The sequence below is a fragment of the Chelonia mydas genome, chromosome 10 (genome assembly GCF_015237465.2).
Source record: "Chelonia mydas isolate rCheMyd1 chromosome 10, rCheMyd1.pri.v2, whole genome shotgun sequence".
NCBI lineage: Eukaryota > Metazoa > Chordata > Testudines > Cheloniidae > Chelonia > Chelonia mydas.
Window position 1 is genome coordinate 34,184,599 of NC_051250.2, and position 16,117 is coordinate 34,200,715.

At 46.6% G+C, this 16,117-nt stretch overlaps 1 protein-coding gene across 2 annotated transcripts in view; it reads left to right on the forward strand.

Moving 5' to 3' along the window:
- The window catches only part of DNAAF8 (dynein axonemal assembly factor 8), a 151,575-nt gene that overhangs the window by 79,407 nt on the left and 56,051 nt on the right, over positions 1-16,117 (forward strand). For both annotated transcript variants that reach the window (XM_043524105.1, XM_037911638.2), the window contains 3 exons: positions 1,733-1,849; positions 11,687-11,831; positions 15,083-15,398. In XM_043524105.1, coding sequence (XP_043380040.1) covers positions 1,733-1,849; positions 11,687-11,831; positions 15,083-15,398 — 578 coding nt within the window. The remainder of the gene's footprint in view (positions 1-1,732; positions 1,850-11,686; positions 11,832-15,082; positions 15,399-16,117) is intronic.

The following is a 16,117-nucleotide window of genomic DNA, read 5'->3' on the forward strand; positions in this document are numbered from 1 at the left end:
TGGGACCAGAGTCATTTTTTTTTTTACCTTAGGTTGGTGATTTCTCACTTCTGTTTCTATCACTGTCATATTTTCCACAGCAAAGGAGTGTCACAGGCAGAAGCTGGTGCACAGTGAGCTGCAGAAACAAAGGGACAGATCCTCCATTGGTGTAAATTGAGGTAGTACCATTGACTTCAACAGAGCCATGCCAATTCACAACAGCTGGGATCTGCCCCTATGGAGTTCTGCCTGTTAACACTAGCTAACCTCAAAATTCTGTTTCCATGCAAATGACTCTTATAGTGTTAATAATAATTAATAATAATAAAACTAAAACAAAATGCTGCTGCAGCACAGGGCCAGGAGGTGTCAGTGGGGTTTTAATATGACTCAAATGAATCGCCTTTGGTTGTTGTTGTTTTTAAACATTTATAGAAAGACATGAAGTCCATATTATTTGTGCGGCAGAGCAGAATATCTCTCAGGTGCTTACACAAATAAACTGTGTTATATGTACTTTGTAGGCCAGAATGGCAGCTTTTTGTGTAATTAGCCCAAGCTCTATCTACAATAAAAATCTTAATGAGGCATTTGTGAAATTTCATTTCTTTTCCATGGAATACGTTCTGGTGGAATCTGATCTCAAAAGACATCTTAATCTCTAGGGTCAAATTCACGGCTGGTGTAAATTTGAGTTGTTCAACAAAAGTCGATGGAGCCATGCTGATTTACACCAGCTGAAGATCTGGCTTAGAATTGATTTTTTTTCCAGTCAGAGCGCTAAATTCTGCTCTGTGTAAATCCCAAGTAATTCCACGGATATTCCTGCAGTGACTCCAGATTTACACTGGTATAACTAAGAGCAGAATTTGTCCCATTAAGCAGAACTTGGCCAATAAGAGTTCCCTCCGTGTTCTGTAGATGCATTAATTCTTAGTCTGTATCTTTGCATGCTAATCTTCAAGCCAGAACAAATTGTTATGACTGGGAAGTAGCTGGCATGTCCTTAAGCATAAAGGCTCAAACTGCACTCTTACAATTTGCTTGGTTTGCTGCACAGAAAATGTGTACATAATAATACAAAGTCAGGTATGTAGTTTATGCTGGGTAATGAAATGCCTCCAGGGTGCTGCAACGTGGGGCTAAAGGCCAGCCTCTCATCTGCCTCAGTAGTGACTGCATCTAAAATAACAGGATCTCCGGAAATGTGGCGTGTTTGATTTGCTTTGATGAACTGACTTTGGTTTCATTCTTGTAACAATTGGCTGATTCCTAACCGGGTTGCAATGTTCAACAGCTAACCAAATTCGTCTCATCATGTAGCCCTTACCAGTGAGATGTTCAGAACCCTCACTGACAGGCAAGGCGCAGCAGTGCTAAGCATCTTGCAGGCTTATATATAGGCCTGATCCCCCATTGCATGTAACATCCCCCATTGCATGTAACATCCATTGAAGTCAGTGGGTGGTCTGCAAATGGAATGATAGCTGGGTTGGTCCCTAATTGTGTTCATTCTCCCAAGATACCAATTGTAACAGATCTGTGCTCTTGGATGTCATTTCAAGTAGTCTTTATTGCACCTAATGAGAAAGATAGAACAAAATATGCCATGATATTGGACTAATGAGTATAATCCTTTGTCACTTTTTCTGATCTCTAGCCTTAGTATTACCCATGCTGTCTTTTTCAGTTCCTGACTTTGAAGGATCAAGATAATTCACAAATAAAAGCTGTCTTTTGTGCATTTCAGGCAGTGGAGAAAGCATTTGCAATGCCAGCTGGGTTCTACTGGCAGACAGTAGAGACTGATGAAAAATACTTCCTTAACAGTAGTGACATTGGGGCCAGTGCAGATATAGACACTGAGGTAAGAGTTCCTTTCTGACTTGCAGAATGAAGTGGGTATCTGAGGGATGATCAAAACTGGCATGAAATGTTTGAATTCATGTGATGGGTACAAGTAATCAAACTTTAAACATTTCTCACTCAGATCTAAATATGTCACCCTAGCCTTTGGTGTCGTCATTTTTCCTGTGCCCATTGCTCCGAGCCTGAAAAGATTAAACTCTGAAATGTCTGAGCTGGAGAAATCGCTGCTAGCCAGGTGCATATCTGCAGTAATAGATGCATTTTGAAAACCCAAACCAGCTTGACTGCAAACTGTTCTGCCATAGACCTTGCCTGGCTTTTAGAACTTGTACAATAAAAAGTTGAAAGAAAAGGAGTACTAGTGGCACCTTAGAGACTAACCAATTTATTTGAGCATAAGCTTTCGTGAGCTACAGCTCACTTCATCGGATGCATTCAGTGGAAAATACAGTGGGGAGATTTATATACACACAGAACATGAAAAAATGGGTGTTATCATACACACTGTAAGGAGAGTGATCACTTAAGATGAGCTATTACCAGCAGGAGAGCGGGGGAGAGAAAACCTTTTGTAGTGATAATCAAGGTGGGCCATTTCCAGCAATTAACAGGAACGTCCGAGAAGCAGTTGGGGGGGGGGGGGCGAAATAAACATGGGGAAATAGTTTTACTTTGTATAATGACACATCCACTCCCAGTCTCTATTCAAGCCTAAGTTAATTGTATCCAGTTTGCAAATTAATTCCAATTCAGCAGTCTCTCGTTGGAGTCTATTTTTGAAGTCTTTTTGTTGTAATATTGCGACCTTTATGTCTGAAATCGAGTGACCAGAGAGATTGAAAGTGTTCTCTGACTGGTTTATGAATGTTATAATTCTTGACATCTGATTTGTGTCCATTTATTCTTTTACGTAGAGACTGTCCAGTTTGACCAATGTACATGGCAGAGGGGCATGATCTACAACCTATCCTGAAGGACCACCCATCACTCTCACAGATCTTGGGAGACAGGCCAGTCCTTGCTTACAGACAGCCCCCCCAGCCTGAAGCAAATATTCACCAGCAACCACACACCACACAACAGAACCACTAACCCAGGAACCTATCCTTGCAACAAAGCCCGTTGCCAACTGTGTCCACATATGTATTCAGGGGACACCATCATAAGGGCCTAATCACATCAGCCACACTATCAGAGGCTCGTTCACCTGCACATCTACCAATGTGATATATGCCATCATGTGCCAGCAATGCCCCTCTGCCATGTACATTGGTCAAACTGGACAGTCTCTACGTAAAAGAATAAATGGACACAAATCAGATGTCAAGAATTATAACATTCATAAACCAGTCGGAGAACACTTCAATCTCTCTGGTCACTCGATTTCAGACTTAAAGGTCACAATATTACAACAAAAAGACTTCAAAAACAGACTCCAACGAGAGACTGCTGAATTGGAATTAATTTGCAAACTGGATACAATTAACTTAGGCTTGAATAGAGACTGGGAGTGGATGTGTCATTATACAAAGTAAAACTGTTTCCCCATGTTTATTCCCCCCCCACCCGCCCAGCACCCGCCACTGCTCCTCGGACGTTCCTGTTAATTGCTGGAAATGGCCCACCTTGATTATCACTACAAAAGGTTTTCTCTCCCCCGCTCTCCTGCTGGTAATAGCTCATCTTAAGTGATCACTCTCCTTACAGTGTGTATGATAACACCCATTTTTTCATGTTCTGTGTGTATATAAATCTCCCCACTGTATTTTCCACCGAATGCATCCAATGAAGTGAGCTGTAGCTCACGAAAGCTTATGCTCAAATAAGTTGGTTAGTCTCTAAGGTGCCACTAGTACTCCTTTTCTTTTTGCGAATACCGACTAACACGGCTGCTACTCTGAAACCAATAAAAAGTTGAATAAGTCTGATTCATTTGGGGAGGCTTTAAAGCTTCACCCTGAACTTGATCTAAAGATGCTGCTGTTTTAACTTTCTTCCAGCTAGATGGACAAGCTGCTTAGAATGATTTTGATTCCACACATCTGACTTGACCCTGCAGGGTGCTAGATAGTCCACCAGTGGGCACTTAGGATCAGGGAGTGACTTATCTCTCTCTAGAACAACTCTTGTGGCTGGTTCAGGAGTGACCCTGTTGATCTTCTAGAGCAGGGGTGGGCAAACCTTTTGTCCCGAGGGCCACATCTGGGTATGGAAATTGTATGGCAGGCCATGAATGCTCACAAAATTGGGGGTTGGAGTGTGGGAGGGGGTGAGGGCTCTGGCTGGGGTGTGGGCTCTGGGGTGGAGCCAGAAATGAGGAGTTCAGGGTGTGGGAGAAGGTTCCAGGCTGGGGCAGGGGGTTGGGGTGCAGAGGGGGGTGCAGCTCTGGCTGGGGATGTGGGCTTGGGGTGGGGCTAGGGATGAGGGGTTGGTGGTACAGGAGGGTGCTCCATGCTGGGACCCAGGGGTTTGGAGGGTGGGAGGGGGATCAGGGCTGGGGCAGGGTGTTGGGGCACGGGAGGGGATCAGGCTCCAGTTGGTGCTTATCTCAAGTAGCTCCTGGAAGCAGCGGCATGTCCCCCCTCCGGCTCCTACATGGAGGCACGGCCAGGCAGCTCCCATTGGCTGCAGTTCCCAGCCAATGGAGCTGTGGAGGCGGTGCTTGGGGTGGGGCCCCCTGGCTGCCCCTATGTGTAGGAGCTGGAGGCGGGACATGCCAGTGCTTCCAGGAGCCACGCAGAGCCACAGCACGTGTGCGGAGCAGGGCAAGCCCCCGACCCCGCTCCCCAGCTGGAGCGTCGGAATGGGGTAAGACCTGGACCCTGTTCCCCGGCAGGAGCTTGAGGGCTGGATTAAAATGTCTGAAGGGCCAGATGTGGCCCCCAGGCCGTAGTTTGCCCACCCCTGTTCTAGAGGGAGCTGATTTTGAGCTGGAAAGAGGTCTTCATGGTATGAGGCCATGAATAGGATGCACTGTGAGAGGGGAAAAGGACAAAATGGGATGATCCTTGAAGTTTCCCCTACTTTACACATAGTTGTTCAGTTACTCACATTTCCACCCAGTCTAAGGAGTAACTTACTTCCTTGCTTACAAGGTCTTTGCTAGAGGTTTTATAGGGCAGAAGGCTATGGGAAAACTCATTAGCCAGTCTGAGCAATGGGTTAATATCAGGGGAATTATAACGAAATCAATGGGGAAAACAGAACTTTTTTGTCTAGTTGGAACAGATTTTTTTTTATTACTGAGGTAGATTTATAACTTCATTTATCATAATGTTGTAAGCTTCGTTATGTGTTTATGAGGGAATAGCATTTGGTAATACTTCATTTAAAGTGTCTGGTAACGATCAATTAAATTGGCATTCACTGGAGCAATAAAGCTCCTTCTTGGGGAAAGAATTCTGTACAGAAGGGGGAACCAGGAACAAATTGTAGGCCATGCTATTGCAGCTGCAAGCCAGACCTTTCAATGTCCCTGAATTTCAGGAAAAACCCAGATTCTTACATTTAAGGTTTGTGCTCCTTGAAACAAGAAATTTCCCCTTATGGAAAAGTGAAATACAGAACTGAAACACAAAAAAGGATGCAGATTCAGAATGATTTTCTTTCCTGTTCAGAAACACAGATGTGTATATTCAGTAGACAACTGGATGTCTTTCAGTACTCTTTGTCGAAAGATGGGCTGAATGGGATTAATCAAGAAAACAGGATTTTAAAATATAGATATATTACAGGATACCCTGGTGTACCTGTTTTTGAATTCTCTTCTAGTGTTGATTTTATAATTTCTGAAAATATAGAAAGTCAGCCATCTAGGCTAATATTATTTGAAAATGTTTCTTTAATACAGAAAAGGTAACCAGTGCATTAGATAAATTTCATTCCTTGCCCCAAAGAATCTACAACCTAATACAAGACAAAGGACAGTAGTTCAGATCACAGAAAGCATTATGTTATTAATTAGTTATTAATATTTCTGATTATGTCAGTGCTGAAGGGGCCTATTGTGCTAGGTGCTGGACAAATATAGAACAAAGAGACGGTCTCTGCCCCAAAGATTTTATAATGTAAGAAAATATACATCTACACTTACAGCAGGATGTAGAGTACAGACACTGCCAATGTGGGTATAAATTGCACGGCTTATGCAAGTAGAGCAGAGGCAAAGTCTTACCCACCTGAACCCCCAGGGTGTGTACTCTACATGGCTCTCTACATGCTTCCAACATCTACACTGGTATTTTTAGCTGTCTAGTGTCCTGCTTCTTCCTGGCTGCTGGACCCTTTCCCCATTGCAGTGAAAGGCTCCGGCAGGGGAGAGGCAGTGGGACAGCGCTGCCTCTCCCCTGCCAAAGCCTTTCTCTGCTGCCTCCTCGGTTCCAGAGACTTTCCTTACTGAAGTGAAAAGCTCTGGCAGCAAGAAGAGGGTCTGGTAGGGGAAGGCAGCAGGGAAAGACTCCAGCAGCTCCTTGTTACCAGAGCCTTTCTCCATTGCTGGAGCCTTTCACTTCTGTGTGTAGCTACACATGTAGGTTCCTGTACTCTATGCTCCACCGTAAGGGTGTGGACATAACCTAAGGCATGGGTATTATTGAAGAGGAGAAGAAGAGAAGAGATATCACTGTACAATTGATGCGAATGGCTGGTTCTCCCTAGAGCAGTGATACTCATACTGAAGCTCACGAGCTGCAAGTGGCTCTTTAATGTGTCTTCTGTGGCTCTTTGCAGCACATGATATTAAAACACTGTGTGATTTCATTATTGGTTAATAACTGTGGGTATGTCTACACTACAAAATTAGGTCGAATTTATAGAAGTCAGTTTTTAGAAAGCAATTTTATACAGTCGATTGTGTGTGTCCCCGCTAAGTGCATTAAGTCGGTGGAGTGCGTCCACAGTACCATGGCTAGCGTCGACTTTCAGAGCTTTGCACTGTGGGTAGCTATCCCACAGTTCCCGCAGTCTCTGCTGCCCATTGGAATTCTGGGTTGAGCTCTCAATGCCTGGTGGGGCAAAAACATTGTCGCGGGTGGTTTTGGGTACAAGTTGTCAGTCGCCCCTCCCTCTGTTAAAGCAACGGCAAACAATCGTTTCATGCCTTTTTTCTGTGCGGGCGCCATACTGCTTTCAGCAGACAGTGCAGTAGGGCTGCAAACTGTCGTCATTGAGTGCTACGAATCCACCTCGCAGGTCCTCTATATAACCGTCATCATCCACCGCTTCTGCTGCCACTCTGCTCTCCTACTCTCCTGGTGGTCTTGCAGGTCCTCTATATGACCATCATCATCCGCCACTTCCGCTGCAACTCCGCTCAGCTGCTCTTGTCTCGCCATACCACGGCAAGCGTGCAGCCCGCTCAGCTGTTGTGTCCTGCAGCAGACGGTGCAGTAGGTGTGCAAAACTGGTCATCCAACCACCGCTTCTCTCCTGCAGACACCATACCACGGCAAGCATGGAGCCCGCTCAGATCACCGCGGCAGTTATGAGCATTGTAAACACCTCGTTCATTATCATGCAGTATATGCAGAACCAGAACCTGCAAAAGCAGGCAAGGAGGCAATGGCAGTGCAGTGACGAGAGTGATGAGGACATGGACACATACTTCTCTCAAAGCACAGGCCCCAGCAATTTGGCCATCCTGGTGGCAATGAGGCAGGCTCATGCCATGGAACACCGATTCTGGGCCTGGGAAACAAGCACAGACTGGTGGGACCGCATAGTGTTGCAGGTCTGGGATGATTCCCAGCGGCTGCGAAACTTTCGCATGCGTAAAGGCACTTTCATGGAACTTTGTGACTTGCTTTCCCCTGCCCTGAAGCGCAAGAATACCAAGATGAGAGCAGCCCACACAGTTCACAAGCGAGTGGCTATAGCCCTGTGGAAGCTTGCAACGCCAGACAGCTACCGGTCAGTCGGGAATCAATTTGGAGTGGGCAAATCTACTGTGGGGGCTGCTGTGATCCAAGTAGCCAACACAATCAGCGAGCTGCTGCTATCTAGGGTAGTGACTCTGGGAAATGTGCAGGTTATAGTGGATGGCTTTGCTGCAATGGGATTCCCTAACTGTGGTGGGGCGATAGACGGAATGCATATCCCTATCTTGGGACCGGAGCACCAAGGCAGCCAGTACATAAACCGAAAGGGGTACTTTTCAATGGTGCTGCAAGCACTGGTGGATCACAAGGGACGTTTCACCGACATCAACATGGGATGGCTGGGAAAGGTACATGACACTCGCATCTTCAGGAACTCTGGTCTGTATGAACAGCTGCAGCAAGGGACTTACTCTCCAGACCAGAAAATAACCGTTGGGGATGTTGAAATGCCTATAGTTATCTCTGGGGACCCAGCCTACCCCTTAATGCCATGGCTCATGAAGATGGGAGAGGGATAGCTCAGTGGTTTGAACATTGGCCTGCTAAACCCAGGGTTGTGAGTTCAATCCTTGAGAGGGCCACTTAAGGATCTGGGGCAAAAATTGGGGATTGGTCCTGCTTTGAGCAGGGGGTTGGACTAGATGATCTCCTGAGGTCCCTTCCAACCCTGATATTCTATGATTCCTACACAGGCACCCTGGACAGTAGTCAGGAGCTGTTCAACTATAGGCTGAGCAAGTGCAGAATGGTGGTAGAATGTGCATTTGGAAGTTTAAAAGTGCGCTGGTGCAGTTTACTGACTCGGTTAGACCTCAGTGAAACCAATATTCCCATTGTTATTGCTGTGTGCTCCACAATATCTGTGAGAGTAAGGGGGAGATGTTTATGGCGGGGTGGGAAGTTGAGGCAAATCGCCTGGCCGCTGATTATGCACAGCCAGACACCAGGGTGATTAGAAGAGCACAGCAGGGCGTGCTGCGCATCAGAGAAGCTTTGAAAACCAGTTTCATGGCTGACCAGGCTATGGTGTGACAGTTCTGTTTGTTTCTCCTTGATGAAAACCCACCCCCTTGGTTCACTCTACTTCCCTGTAAGCCAACCGCCCTCCCCTCCCCCTTCAATCACCACTTGCAGAGGCAATAAAGTCATTTCAGAGTAACAGCCGTGTTCGTCTGTATTCGCAAAAAGAAAAGGAGTACTTGTGGCACCTTAGAGACTAACCAATTTATTTGAGCATAAGCTTTCGTGAGCTACAGCTCACTTCATCCGATGTATGCATCCGATGAAGTGAGCTGTAGCTCACGAAAGCTTATGCTCAAATAAATTGGTTAGTCTCTAAGGTGCCACAAGTACTCCTTTTCTTTTTGTCTAATAAAGGCATTGTTGTTTCAAGTGTATGCATTCTTTATTAATTCATCACACAAATAGGGGGATAACTGCCAAGGTAGCCCAGGAGGGGTGGGGGAGGAGGGAAACACCGGGTGGGGTGGGGAAGGTGGGGAGGAGGGAAGGACAGGGCCACACTGCACTTCAAAACTTATTGAATGCCAGCCTTCTGTTGCTCGGGCAGTCCTCTAGGGTGGAGTAGTTGGGTGCCTGGAGCCCCTCTGCCCCCGCGTTCTTCGGCGTCTGTGTGAGGAGGCTATGGAACTTGCGGAGGAGGATGGTTGATTACACAGGGGCTGCAGTGGTGGTCTGTGCCTTTCCTGCAGCTCAACCATATGCTGGAGCATATCAGTTTGATCCTCCAGTAGCCTCAGCATTGCATCCTGCCTCCTCTCATCATGCTGCTGTCACCTCTCCTGTTACTCCAGCCATCTATCCTCTCATGCATCCTCCTGTCCTCGTGTTCGTTTTGTGCTTTCCTGGACTCTGCCATTGTTTGCCTCCATGCATTCTGCTGGGCTCTTTCAGTGCGGGTGAACTGCATGAGCTCAGAGAACATTTCATCGCGAGTGCGTTTTTTTCGCCTTCTTATCTGCGCTAGCCTCTGGGACGGAGATGCTAGTGGCAGCATTGAAACATTTGCAGCTGTGGGAGGAAAAAAAGGGAGTAAAATTGAAAAAGACACATTGGCCATTTAAAAGGAGGGGCTGATATTTTCGGGTTAACATGCAGCACAAATCCAACTAACCCCCCCACACACCCAATTCGCTGGGATGATTGCTTCACTCCTCTCCACACTGTGTGGCTAACAGCGGGGATGGTTTCTTTTCAGCCACAGGCAAACAGCCCAGCAGGAATGGCCACCTCTGAATGTCCCCTTAATAAAATTCCCCTATTTCAACCAGGTGACCATGAATGATATCACTCTCCTGAGGATAACACAGAGAGATAAAGAATGGATGTTGCTTGAATGCCAGCAAACACTGGGACCACACACTGCCATGCTTTCTTATGTAATGATTCCAGACTACGTGCTACTGGCCTGGCGTGGTAAAGTGTCCTACCATGGAGGATGCAATAAGGCTGACCTCCCCAGAAACCTTTTGCAAAGGCTTTGGGAGTACCTCCAGGAGAGCTTCATTGAGATTTCCGCTCCATCCTCAGACATGTTAACAGAGTTTTCCTATAGCTGTACTGGCCGCAAATGCATCCCAAGTCTTCAGGGAAAATTAATCATTAAACATGCTTGCTTTTAAACCACGTATTATATTTACAAAGGTACATTCACCAGAGGTGCCTTCTCTGCCTTCAAGGTCCGGGAGCCCGGGTTGGGAGGGTATTGGCTCCAGAGTGATAAACAGTTCCTGGCTGTCGGGAAGAATGGTTTCTCCGGTTGCCTGGTGTGTGCTATCTTCAACCTCCCCTTCCTCATCATCTTCCTCGTCCTCAAAATCCTCATCCCTGTTGCATGAGACTCCCTTGCAGGAGTCCACGTACAGGTGTGGGGTAGTTGTAGAGGCACCGCCTAGAATTGCAGCATGCAGCTCATCATAGAAGCAGCATGTCTGGGGCTCTGACCCCAAGTGGGTGTTTGCCTCTGTGGTTTTTTGGTAGGCTTCCCTGAGCTCCTTAAGTTTCATGTGGCAGTGCTGCGGGTCCCTGTTATAGCCTCTGTCCTTCATGCCCTTGGAGATTTTTTCAAATATTTTGGCATTTCATCTTTTGGAACGGAGTACTGATAGCACGGATTCGTCTCCCCATACAGCGATCAGATCCAGTACCTCCCGTTTGGTCCATGCTGGAGCTCTTTTGTGATTCTGGGACTCCATGGTCACCTCTGCTGATAGATCTGCACGGTCACCTGTGCTGATCAGCTTGCCACGGTGGCCAAACAGGAAATGAAATTCAAAAGTTTGCGGGGCTTTTCCTGTCTACCTAGCCAGTGCATCCGAGTTGAGAGTGCTGTCCAGAGTGGTCACAATGGAGCACTCTGGGATAGCTCCTGGAGGCCAATAGAGTTGAATTGCATCCACACTACCCCAAATTCGACCCGGCAATGTCAATTTCAGCACTAATCCCCTCGTCGGGGAGGAGTACAGAAATCAATTTTAAGAGCGCATTAAGTCAACAAAAATGGCTTTGTTGTGTGGACGGGTGCAGGGTTAAATCAATCTAACGTTGCTAAATTTGACCTAAACTTGTAGCGTAGACCAGGGCTAAGATTGGTTAATCAGGATGCTTTTACGATGTCATTAACCAATTGTAGTTGATAAGAATTATATATATAAATTATATATATATTATATATATATAATTATATATATATATATATATAAACCCCTAAATATTTCCCCATCATACTGTTTAAATATGAATATATAGTACTGTAGTAAATTAAACAATGAATTCACAGTACTGTGGCTCTTTTGGGTAATGTTGGTCACTAATTTGCCTCCTGAACCACTGAGGTCTGAGGATCACTGCTCCAGAGAGAGAAATGTCACCATTGTTATTAAGAGCATTTGAAGCTATTTGACACATTCCTCCATTGCACTCTTTACCTGACTGTTCAGGTTGCTGTGGCATTGCTGTTTGAAACCCTACTCCGAACTCCTTTAGCCGTCCATCACATGTTACAGCTGATCCTCAGCTCTGGTTTGGATATCTGTGGGCTCCGCCTGCTCTATCCCGAGCACAGCGTGCTGCTCTCTAGCACAGGTAAGGCCTCATCTACATAAAAAAGTTGCACCCCTTTAACTGTAGCAGCTCACAGACCTGCACATCCCTGCTGAAAAGGAAGAGGACTTCAAGGGGGATATGAGCATGACCACAATTAAGCCTTTCTCTTCCCCTTTGGAGTCAGATTTTACCCTGTCCCCTTCTATCCATCCCCGGTGTAAAGTTTTGGCAAGTTTTTGCCATTTCCTCTATTTTTACTCCCTGATACTCTTCATGTCACCACATTGCTTTTCTCTCTGGCTTTTATTTCTCTGTAGATCGCAGCCCCAGCTTTTCTCTTTGAGGCTCAGGATACTGCAAAATCTGGGGCTGCTGACCTGGCCTTTCTCCAACTGCTCTGTAGGGTGATCCACCATCCAGAATGTCATGGTTTGTCAAGTGGCTTCTGCCACATCTTTTAACTTCTGGGGGCACTGAAGAGAAAATGAGGCACCAACAGTAAAGCCAAACATGAATGCCTGCAGTTAGACACTTGGGCCCAGATCCTAAAAGGTACTTAGGTGCCTAATTCTGTTTGAATTCAATGGGAGGTTGGTGCATAAATACTTTTGAGGATCTGGCCCTAAATACATTGCATTAGGCACTCATGTTTGTAAATATCAGCCTTAGCTGCTCAGTGCCTCAGTTTCCCCATTAGTAAATCAGGCATAATAAAACTCACCTCCCAGGGAGTGTGCGAGGCTTAATTATATCTTAAGCCCTTCAAGATCCTAGAATGGAAGCCATCACATAACTGCAAAGTTCTGGGATTGTCTCTGTACAGGCTAGCTCTCCTAGAAGTCCTGTGTGTAACATCAGGTCACATACTCATGCTCTATTTCTCTTGGGGTGGGATATTGGCAGACTGAGAGGGAGAGAAACATGTGTTCTTTTCAGCTGGGTGGAAATTCAGTCTAGACCTGCTCAATCACGGAGAAAAATTCTGCAGTCTCCCTGCTGCCTTGTCACATCTGAAAACAGTGGGCCCAGACTGGCTCATAATTGTGGTTGTTGTTTCAGTTGTCTCAGCAGTAGGTATGTAATATGTTGGTACAAGCGAATGGAGAGCTTTGTAAGTGAATAAAAAAGCCATAAAATCATCAATCAACAACAGAAGATGAGCAGAGTTCTGCTTTCTGATCCACACAGCAGATCTGCCCCCAATGCTTTGCTCTCTGTGCATGCTATGGGGGCGCTGTGTATGGAGGGAGGATATATTTGAGCTGAGATCCACAACACAGGTCTGAAAACTGAACTTTGTTTGAATCTTGAAAAAAATACAAATATATTTCTGGTTTAAAATATTTTCAGCAACTTTCTCCTTTATTTACATGCTCTATAGTACCTGAGGTCACGATTCCATTTCATCTGCATGAATTCATGTCATCAGTTCCTAAATCTCATGCTTCAGGATTTCAGCCAGTCTCCTGCAGGGGTCAGGAAGGAATTTTTTCCCCAAAATGTGTTCTGGGTTTGTTTTTATTTTTTCTCCTTCCTCAGCAGTGATGGCCATGGCTGGAGATGGGACACTAGACAGGGTTGCCAGTGCCCTGAGATGGTACTGAGAATTCTCTTTCTTAGATGCCTGGCTGGTGGGTCTTGTTCACATACTCAAGGTCAAACTGATCCTAAATTTCAGGTTGGGAAGAAATTTTTTCCCAGGTCATATTGCAATGACTTTGGGGTTTTTTTGCCTTCCTCTGCAGCATGGGGCACAAGTTGCTTGCTAAGTTCATCTGGGTATATCTCACCAACTCAATTCCCTGCCATTACAGGGGCCTTGGACACTGGTGCACCTTGATCCCTCCTATTCTCTGCATGTGGCACACAACAAATCCTGCATCTTGGCAGGGGGTTAGACTAGATGACCCTTGTGGTCCCTTCTAACCCTATGGTTCTGTGATTCTAATAGTTTAGTCTCCAAAGGGCTATAATACTGTAAGCTAATCCAGTTCACTGGATGCAAAACAGGGTAACTGGGTGAGATTCAGTGGCTGGTGATGTGCAGGAGGTCAGACTACACGATCTGATGCTCCCTTCTAGCCTCATACATTGACTCTAGATGCATCTAAATCCCAGTGCTGAGGAGGAGGTATTCAGTCCCCTCTTGGCCAATGGCTGCAGTGGGTTCAGTGGAGAAGCAAAGAGGATTCCATTCCTGCCCTCTGCCTAGCGATCTCCAGCCATGCAGGCTGTGAGCTTGGAGAAGGATTTGCCACAGAGTGCAGGAGAGAGGTCTCCTGTGGGTCCTCCTCTGCGGCAAGAAATAAGGGAACCCAGAGCAGGGAAAGAAAGAAGTGATGGTCAAGCATTTTTTTTAAATGTCATTCCTTGTCATTCCTTTCCCACGCAGCACCGATCCTGACCAGGGAGAGTAAACAGTTTGCATGGAGTTTTGGCAAAGCTTTCATGTTTCCCAGTTGGGGTCCCCTCATTGGTTCTCCTATTGTTAAGGAAAGGAGCAGGAAACAACCTTGTCCCCTGGCCCAAATTCTGTCCCACACTTGAACCCCACCAAGCCTCTCTGAGCGAAGTGTGAACTTTGGGGCTCGATGGCTTTCATTGAGAGCCACTCACTCAGCCTTGCATATCTATGCAGAATCTCCAGCGTGTGGTCATGAAGACTTAGCAGCATTAACTACTATGATGGTTTCCGTTGGGAAAATTATCAGGGCAGATCCCCAGCTGGCAAAAATTATCAGTGACTTAAATGGAGCTGTTCCAATTTGCACTAGCTGAGGATCTGGCCCTCTGGGTTTGATAGGAGCCTGCTGCTGCAGCAACACCCCCTGGCTCCCCAAACCGCATGGAGCCAGCCCTAATTAGGCATGTTTGTGTGGAGGGCTCAGCAGGAGTGGGGACCAGGCCAGAAGGGACCCCATCTCCTTCTGCTGTTTCGAGGTCATTCCTCACTTCTCTCCTCCCGCCCTGAGCTGCCGACCAGTGGGAGAACCTGGGCTTTCGTGTGTTATTTGCAAGGCACCCGGACCCTGCCTAGGAATGGGAAGAAATTGCAGCTCTGATCTCCCAGTGTAACCAGCAGTGCCAAAGCAAGAGCCTTCAGAGGTGGGCAGAGACCCAATGAGAAACAGCTGTTAGCCTGGCAAATGTGGAAGGGGAGCTAGAGACAGCACTGATAAACTGTCAGTCATCTAGGCTGAGTAATGAACTGAGAAGAGACCTTGGGTGGAATGAATGAGACTGGAAAAGGGTGATTCCATGCGTTAGTCACACGTGTTTATCTTTCACAGACAAGCTGCCTTCTACTTACACTCCAGAGGCTGGCAAGGCATCACCTGTGCTGGCTTTAGGCTTGAGAGGGCCAAAAGCACGGAGCGCCTTGCAAGATATCATAGGGCCCTCGGATCCACAGCTAGCCAGCATGACAGACTGCGGCTCCATCAATGCCATCTACTGCAGGAGCCAAGCCGAGCCCCTCGCCTACCTGCCCCACACAGACAGCCGTGTGCACAGGGAGCTGTGCCTCTTGTTCGGAGGAAGAGCATGCTGTGATGAGGTGCTTCATGTTGGTGTCCCGAATCCTGCCTGCAAATATAACAAATCAAGGTGACAATCCCGTACTGCCCATTTCTGAGATCCTGTAATTCTAGTGGAGGTGGGGCAAGGAGTGTGGGGTGCAGGACTTGGACCACTGAAGAGTCCCCAGGGGCATTAGCTAGTTTTTTCAGTCTTTTCACGGCAGTCCTCAGCAGGGGGCCCAGCTAGAGGCAGTGCTGGTTGGGAGCACTAGTCTATTTCTGCATTTTAAAATGTGTTACTATTAGTGTTTGCAAAATTGGTCTGTTCCTTCCCTCACCATGCTGCGTCCTCTGCAACTGGCAAGAGTGTATGAAAATGGAGGGGCTGAGAAGGCCTTTAGCCTTGGTGATTAGTGTGAGGAGACGAATTATAGTGGGACCGGGACTTATTTGAGATGATGGAGACATTGTGACAGGAGGCCCACTGGAAACTCTACCCTGGAGAACAGGGCCACTCCAAAAGGGATTCAACCTTAGATTCAATGTACCTATCCTGATGGTGTAGCAACAGTTTGCCACGTGGAACTGGGACCACACAGGCTCAGTAGAGATGTCAAGACTCCAAGTTCCTTGGGCAGTTCAGATCAGGTGTTTGCTTGAACATGAGGGTGTTCTTTAAACACCTTCTCCTGCTCAGTTTGTATATAACACTGATAGCTTGCAATCTGTTACCTAGCAGAGCAGAGTTGCTGAAAGGGAAGGCAATTCGGCAGGGTAGCTTGGAACAGAAAAAGGATAATGGGTCCT